The sequence below is a fragment of the Esox lucius genome, chromosome 21, assembly GCF_011004845.1.
Source record: "Esox lucius isolate fEsoLuc1 chromosome 21, fEsoLuc1.pri, whole genome shotgun sequence".
Classification (NCBI taxonomy): domain Eukaryota; kingdom Metazoa; phylum Chordata; class Actinopteri; order Esociformes; family Esocidae; genus Esox; species Esox lucius.
In genome coordinates, this window is record NC_047589.1 from 4,887,071 (window position 1) to 4,896,181 (window position 9,111).

At 41.6% G+C, this 9,111-nt stretch overlaps 1 gene segment (V, D, J or C); it reads right to left on the minus strand.

Annotated features, from left to right (window-relative positions):
- Window positions 1–3,342: 3,342 nt before the first annotated feature.
- LOC114829941 lies at window positions 3,343–6,915 on the minus strand. The segment is given in 3 exon segments: window positions 3,343–3,896; window positions 4,397–4,456; window positions 6,906–6,915. Coding segments are annotated over 3 exon segments (387 nt in total).
- Window positions 6,916–9,111: the final 2,196 nt, after the last annotated feature.

Genomic DNA, 9,111 nt, shown 5'->3' on the forward strand with positions numbered 1-9,111 from the left:
GCAACCCAAACTATACAACTATACAACCCATATTATACACGGACAACCCCAATTATTTGTGCAAATGAGCACTGTCCGCGGTATCGCGGATGTCGACTATGGATGGTTAACTCCCACCTCCGGCAGAGCTTCGACTGGATCCCGAGGGAGGCTGGAGATATTGAGTCCGAGTGGACCATGTTCTCCACCGCCATTGTGGAAGCGGCCGCTCGGAGCTGTGGCCGTAAGGTCTCCGGTGCCTGTCGAGGCGGCAATCCTCGAACCCGGTGGTGGACACCGGAAGTAAGGGATGCCGTCAAGCTGAAGAAGGAGTCCTATCAGGCCTGGTTGGCTTGTGGGACTCCTGAGGCAGCTGACGGGTACCGACAGGCCAAGCGTGCTGCAGCCCGGGTGGTTGTGGAGGCAAAAACTCGGGCCTGGGAGGAGTTTGGTGAGGCCATGGAGAAGGACTATTGGCTGGCCTCGAAGAGATTCTGGCAAACCATCCGGCGCCTCAGGAGAGGGAAACAGTGCCCTACCAACGCTGTTTACAGTAGAGGTGGGCAGCTGTTGACCTCAACTGAGGATGTCGTCGGGCGGTGGAAGGAGTACTTCGAGGATCTCCTCAATCCCGCTGTCACGTCTTCCATTGAGGAAGCAGAGGATGAGGGCTCAGAGGTGGACTCGTCCATCACCCGAGCTAAAGTCACAGAGGTGGTCAAGATACTCCTCGGTGGCAAGGCACCAGGGGTGGATTAGATCCGCCCTGAGTACCTCAAGTCTCTGGATGTTGTGGGGCTGTCTTGGTTGACACGCCTGTGCAACATCGCGTGGCGGTCGGGGACAGTGCCTCTGGGATGGCAGACCGGGGTGGTGGTCCCTCTTTTTAAGAAGGGGGACCGGAGGGTGTGTTCCAACTATAGGGGGATCACACTTCTCAGCCTCCCCGGGAAAGTCTATGCCAGGGTTCTGGAGAGGAGAATACGGCCGATAGTAGAACCTCGGATTCAGGAGGAACAGTGTGGTTTCCGTCCGGGCCGTGGAACACTGGACCAGCTCTATACCCTCTACGGGGTGTTGGAGGGTTCATGGGAGTTTGCCCAATCAATCCACGTGTTTTGTGGATTTGGAGAAGGCATTCGACTGTGCCCCTCGTGGCATCCTGTGGAGAGTGCTTCGGGAATATGGGGTCCTGGGTCCTTTGCTAAGGGCTGTCAGGTCCCTGTACGACCGAAGCAGGAGCTTGGTCCACATTGCCGGCAGTAAGTCAGACTTGTTCCCATTGCATGTTGGACTCCGGCAGGGCTGCCCTTTGTCGCCGGTTCTGTTCGTAATTTTTATGGACAGAATTTCTAGGCGCAGCCAGGGGCTAGAGGGTGTCAGGTTTGGGGACCACACGATTTTGTCTCTGCTCTTTGCGGATGATGTTGTCGTGTTGGCCCCTTCAAACCAGGACCTTCAGCATGCTCTGGGACGGTTTGCAGCCGAGTGTGAAGCAGTGGGGATGAAAATCAGTACCTCCAAATCCGAGGCCATGGTCCTCAGTCGGAAAAGGGTGGCTTGCCCACTTCAGGTTGGTGGAGAGTGCCTGCCTCAAGTGGAGGAGTTTAAGTATCTAGGGGTCTTGTTCACAAGTGAGGGAATAATGGAACGGGAGATTGACAGACAGATCGGTGCAGCTTCTGCAGTAATGCGGTCGATGTATCGGTCTGTCGTGGTGAAGAAAGAGCTGAGCCGCCAGGCGAAGCTCTCGATTTACCGGTCAATCTACGTTCCTACTCTCACCTATGGTCATGAGCTTTGGGTCCAAGATCCCAGATACAGGCGGCCGAAATGAGCTTTCTCCGCATGGTGGCTGGGCGATCCCTTAGAGATAGGGTGAGAAGCTCGGTCACCCGGGAGGAGCTCAGAGTAGAGACGCTGCTCCTCCACCTCAAGAGGGGTCAGCTGAGGTGGCTTGGGCATCTGTTTCGGATGCCTCCGGGAACGCCTTCCTGGGAAGGTGTTCCGGTCCCGTCCCACCGGGAGGAGACCCCGGGGAAGACCTAGGACATGCTGGAGGGACTATGTCTCCCAGCTGGCCCGGGAACGCCTCTGTGTCCCCCCGGAAGAGCTGGAGGAAGTGTCTAGGGAGAGGGAAGTCTGGGCATCCCTGCTTAGGCTGCTGCCCCCGCGACCCGACCCCAGATAAGCGGAAGATGATGGATGGAATTTGAACTATAACCAAAGGAAACAAGACTAAAAGACTGAAAAAGAAAGTGTACACCAAACAAAGACAGACCAGACATACTGGGAATGGAGGAATTTACATAGGAACAGTGATTATGGAAACAGGTGAGGGTGATTAACAACAGAACAGGTGTCTGTGATCCAAACCAGGGAGAGAGGGCATTGGATCTCACTGGCACGACAAGCCTGCAATGCCAGGATGTGACATTATGCTGGTCTGAACACAAGATACATGTACAGTATATACACTGTCTAATATGAAGGATAATACACATATACTGTAATGTATTACTTAGTGGCATATCTGGTATATCTCCATCCCTAAATCCACCACATAAGTTAAAAGCAGTCCCTCACATCTGGAGCTGTTGAGGGGATTTCAGAAGCTGAACATTCTCAACTTTTGGAATGGTGGCTGTGAGAGTGAAACTTAGATTTACATAAACAGGGTTGGGTGGTTCTACATGTCTAAGAATAGCACTGTCACCAGATGTTCACCCTGTTCCCAGGAGGTTGGAGGTAGAGAAAACAGTGACAATCTTTAAGTTGTGATATGAGTAGTACAATACAATTAGCTAAATGCAGGTGTGATTGTCACACTTTTGAGAGACCAAGATATTGACTAATTGTCCTTATTGTTCTACTTTAAGTCTATTCAGTCATGTCTTTTAGTCAAGAATATCAAAAACATTCAGAAATAGATGAAGGCAAAGAGTATATTTCAACATGTGGCCAGACATCTGCTGTTAATCTGTGAACATTTTAGTATCTTCCAGGTAAGGACATAAACAATAAGCTAAGAATTTTTTTTTCAAATAAACCACATGATTCTGGCTTTATTAATATCTATTTGTGATTCAGTATTTGCAGATAAAGTACATTTGAATTCAATGAAACAACATATATGTTCTACTATGGGAAATCTTTGTTTTCATCTATACATCAATGCATAAATTGTTAACATTTTAGTATATTGTGTAATTATGTATTGATGACCATAGATTCCACGTAAGAACTTGAATAAGAATTAAGACATTTAAATGTTCAAATAAACCACATCTGTTTTTATTATTATCTATTAGTTATTCAATATTTGCAAATAAAATATCCTTGAATTAAATGAAAGACAACAACTTATATTTCCTACAAAGCGAAATCTTTATTTTCATCAACGTATAAAAGCAAATGTGTGTTATAATAGTACGACCAGACCATATCATATCTATCAAATGTCCATCTACATAGAGGATGGACACATGAACTTACGCAAAGCTCACTGTAAGTGATTAATAAGACAAAATATCTGTCAAAACGAAGTAAAAGCAAAAGAACCAGCAGCCTCTCTTCACTGGGTAATGTGACAGACAGGTCCTAACCAGAACAGTCATCCCTCCTCAGGGTCTTGATGACTGGTGTCTGGGAGCTCTTCTGGGCTTCACAGGTCACCTCTCCCACCTTGGTCCACTCCTGGGCAGTGAGAGTCAGGGTGCTGCTCCAGCTGTACAGACCATCCTTCTCCAGGACCACGGAACAGGACTTCTGATTCTTGTTGTTCCCGTCCACTTTCCAACTCAAGGTCCAGTCTGAGGGGAAGCCCTTGTTGGCCAGACACATCAGTGTGGCTGTTGTTGTACTGGACAGCTCCTCACTAGAGGGGGGCAGGATGGTCAGGGTGGGGGCAGTGTTACCTGGAACAAAGAGAACACATCAACTGCATCAAGTAAAGGCTAAAATAAGCCTCTGGAAAAAATTAAGAGTCCACTGCTCTTTCCTTTACAAAAGGTATTTATTAAAGCAATATACATTAATTCAAGATTATAATTGGTGAAAGGTAAGAGAATATGTCATAAAATGATTACTAAACATAGCAGATTAATGAAACATGCAAGTATACAATTATTTATTTTACTCTCTAACTGTTGAGTCCCTTTCACAAAATAACTATAACTTCAATAACCGACACATTACGTTTTTAAGGCTTCAGTAATACAAATCAGACACAAATAAACTAACAATTTATCATTTTCAAACAATGTATTTATTACTATTTAATAGAAATGCTAAATTTCAAGAAAAATTTAATAAATAAATCTCCAATTCTAAAATGTGAACATATTTTCTCACACAAAGTGAGAAACCTAAAACCTTTCAATCATGAACAAATATAAAGAAGACCTTGTTTACTTACTTCCAACATCAAGTCTGGTGCCGCCACCAAAAGTGTACCACAGTGATACAATCCCTATTACTGCTCATATAAAAACCTACTGCTCATTAGACAAGCTGAATGTTTTTAGACTGAGGTTCAAATAATGAAATCGACCAAATTACCAACACTTTTCAATGAATCCCTAACACTGACAATGAAACAATCTTTTGCAGTATGTGTTTATTCATCCAACTAATAAAACGTAAGCTGATTCCACATTATCTTTAAAATAATGCAAGTGCATTTTTATCAAATTAAGTAGATTGAATGACATTCATATTTAAATGTGCCTCATTATAATAAGAAATTGTAAATATTCTAAATCAATGAAACATTTTAAAATCCTCAATATCAAGGCCAAATTAACAAAACAAGACCAAAACATTCAACAAACATCAAAATGTGAATAAAGAAGTTAATTGTCTTGTTACTTACTTCCAACATCAAGTCCATCACAGTGATACAATCCCTATTACTGCTCATCAGAGGTGGGGGACTCGAGTCACATGACTCTCAATTTTCAGGACTTGTGACTTGCTTGATTAAAGTATGAAAATGACTTGACTTGACTTTGACTTGAGAACAATTTACTTGAGACTTGACTTGACTTGAAGTGGAAGACTCGACAATGACTTGAACTTATAATAAACAAACAGCAATACAATTATTTTATATGTTGTGACATCAGCACCACTAATCAGCGTATGTGCCTTTAACGCTGCACAATTAAAACCGCGCCAAACATGGCAGACAGTAACGTTAGTCGAGCTCCACAAATAGTATCGTTTGGATACAAGGACTTTGAACTGGACCGTGTGAATAAAAAAAAATTGCCAGATGCAAAATATGCAACAACGTCAATTTCATTCGTTATTTTAAGAACCACAAGGAAAGGTAAGAAAGTAATCTCTTTATATTCAGTTTCTCTAAGATCTATAACGATTAAGTTACTAATGTAATGAATTAATCTTTTGTTTGTCATAATTTGGCCTTATGTTGCATATTATGTTTGTTTTTTTTCTTGTTAGAATTGTGACCATTATCATTACTGAATACGTCTGGTAAATATATGTAAGGGAATTTGACTATAACAGTGGCATAGCCTGAATTTTAATGTTGATGGGCATCTTAAAATGAGCGGGAATGTATATTATTACACGTAGGCTATAATGTCTATTAAATGTGGGCATTTTCAAGTGTTTGTGGACTGCGTGTGGAAACTAAAAAGCATTGTGCTTACACCATAACAGTTAACTTTACTGCATGAAAGGCTAACATGGAGGCGCCGATGTGATTACTAGCACCTAAACATTTCGAAGAGTTTTTTTTTTTTACTCATACAAACAAGAATAATTACAGCGTAATTACATATTAGGCAGTTTTTCAGTCACAATAATTAGTTTATAAGGTTGTTATTATTAGCCCTTATTACATGGATTGGCTGAATTCCAGTGCAGAATGCGTGTTATTTCTTGATAACAGACCGTTGCCATGAAAAACAGCGCGTTGCTATGGATGCAGCAGGATTCTAACCAGAGACGGAACGGATTATTTTCTTTAGAGGAAGCAATACAATCGTTTTTAAATCAATAAAATCCTTTTGAAATCAATATTTTGTGTCAAATTATAGATTTATTTGGTAGGTAGCCATGTAATAAGCGGGATGATGTATAGCGAGGCGGTTGTTATAGCGAATACAACCCCTTCAGGCTGATTCAAGATCCCTCCGCTTCGTCCCCCCAAAAAATTTTACCACGGAGGAGAAAAATATTTAATTTTGAAATCGAGCTTCGCACCGAGCGCACGTCAGAAACAGAGGACAGTGTGTGTGTGTGTTCATCTCTTTAGTACTGTGACTTGACTTGAAACTTATAAGGACTCGACTTGACTTGCTTAGGGTGAACCCTTGACTTGAAACTTATAAGGACTCGACTTGACTTGCTTAGGGTGAACCCTTGACTTGAAACTTATAAGGACTCGACTTGACTTGCTTAGGGTGAACCCTTGACTTGACTTGACTTGCTTGATTTATCTGAACTGTGACTTGAGACTTGACTCGAGACTTGATGGTTAAGACTTGAGACTTGCTTGGACTTGACCTTGTGTGACTTGTCCCCATCTCTGCTGCTCATACAAAAACCTCTCTGTGATGATACAGCTGTAACAGTGAAGATCACTTATGTAGAATCACATTTAATAGAAATATATTTTAATGGACTGTTTCTATAAAAGGAAATATATATTTTAAATCCAGATATTTATATTTGTTCCTTCTACTGTTTATCTGGTATTCCCCTAGTAGGCACTGGACAGTACAGTAGGTACTGTCCAGTGTTAGATCCAATGTTTGTATTGCTCCATATTGTCCATAAAGAGAACAGCCATGATAAATGTGAACCATGTTATATACTCCTTTATTAAAGATCTCTGATTTTACAGTGGAGGAAAAAGTCACAGAGGACTGACAACACTACCAGAGGAATCCTACCAGCAAACATTTAGAGAAGTAGTGTATTAATTTGAGGAACTTGGAAGACCAGTCTTGGGTGACAAGTAATATTTGATCATCAGAATACAAATTTATTTGTGAGTAATATAATTTAAAATCTGTTACTGACCTTAACAGAATATGTCCTGTTTGAAGTTATAAAATGTCAAAGACATTCTAATAATGAGATCCTACTCACACTTAAATTGATTAGACACAATAATATACATAAAGCATCTACCAAGAGGCTCTTATTGGCCCTCATTTATCAAAAGTGCGTACACCAAATTTGGAGCGTACACCTGGCGTACACCCAAAACCACGGTGACTTTGGCCCTCATTTATCAAAAGTGCGTACACCATATTTCCAGCGTACACCTGGCGTACACCCAAAACCACGGTGACTTTGAGATTTTTCAATATGGACGTTGGCGTACGGCACTCTCAAATCCTACGCCAGCTCAGGAGGTGGTGTACGCACGTTTTGAGTTGGTGCGGAAATGCGCAGGAAAATAACGACATTCTTCTTCTAAATAACAATAAACGTCATTAATAATAAATATCATGAAATAATACGACGAATATTACAAATTGTCATGCAATTATTAATGTGAATGAATGGTACTCCACATCGCATCATCATCTTTTATTCCGCTTTTTAAACTGCAAAATAAAACTATTTTATTTTTTTCTACCTCCCTGGTGATCGTCTCAATCTCCACGTTAGAGAAGTTTCTCTTTTTTGCAGTCTTCCGTGTGTCCATGGCGTAAAATGAGGGCGTGGGGGAAGCGGAGACTGAATATATAGGGGCGTGTTATTCTAATGACTATCGTTTTCATCCGCGGCATTTATCAAGGGCAGGTATTGTGTACACCTGGATTTTAAAGGTACGCACAGCTTCATAAATCAGGCGGTGAGAGGAGTGTAAGCAAAATCTTACGCCAACATATACGCCCGTTTCTACGCAATAATGATAAATGAGGGCCTATTGTTTATAACCCTGTGAGTTTAACACTACATGACTGATACCTGTCCTTCATGGCAACTGAACCCACAACAACCATTACCTTCATAGCTATCTTCATCTGGACACTTGCTTTCTGCTTTCAGGTTTTAAAAGCAGTTAGTTCTACACAAAGTAATTTATATAGTAACATTATTGTTTATTTTCAGAACTATTGAACACATGATTTTAAATGTCTTTCATGTGACTGTGTTAATTCTATTTTCAGAATCTAAATGTCAGTATATTCAGACTCCTGCAGACACAGAATTATGGGCCTTGGATAAGATATGCAGGCGCATCTAAAAAAAATTGAATATTGTGGAAAGTTTGTTTTCCGTAATTCTAATCAAAAAGGGACACCTTCATTTATTCTATATTCATTACACATCAAGTGAAACATTTCAAGCCTTTTTTGTTTCAATCTCCATGATTACAGCTTACAGCTCATGGAAGTCAAAAAATCCAGTATTTCAAAATATTAGAATAAAAAATTTACAATATGGAAATGCTGACCAGAGGAGAGCTCTAATCAGCTAATTAACTCAAAACTCCTGCAAAGGTTTCCCAAGAACACTGTACAAAATTATAAACGCAACACTTTTTTGCCCCCAGTTATCATGAGCTGAACTCAAAGATCTATGACTTTCTCTATGTACCCAAAAGGCCTATTTCTCTCAGATGTTGTTCACAAATCTGTATAAATCTGTGTAAGTGAGCACTTCTCTTTTGCTGAGATAATCCATCCACCTCACAGATGTGGCATATCAAGATGCTGATTAGACCACATGATTATTGCACAGGTGTGCCTTAGGCTGACCACAATAAAAGGCCAGTCTAAAATATGCAGTTCCATCACACATCATAATGCCACAGATGTTGCAAGTTTTTAGGGAGCGTTCAATTGGCATGGTGACTAAAGGAATGTCCACCAGAGCTGTTGCCTGTGAATTGAATGTTCATCTCTCTACCATAAGTCTCCAAAGGCGTTTCAGAGAATTTGGCAGTACATCCAACTGGCCTCACAACCGCAGACCACGTGTAACCAAACCAGCCCAGGACCTCCACATCCAGCATCTTCACCTCCAAGATCATCTGAGACCAGCCACCTGGACAGCTGCTGCAACAATCGGTTTGCTTAACCAAAGAATTTCTGCACAAACTGTCAGAAACCATCTCAGGGAAGCTCATCTATATGATCG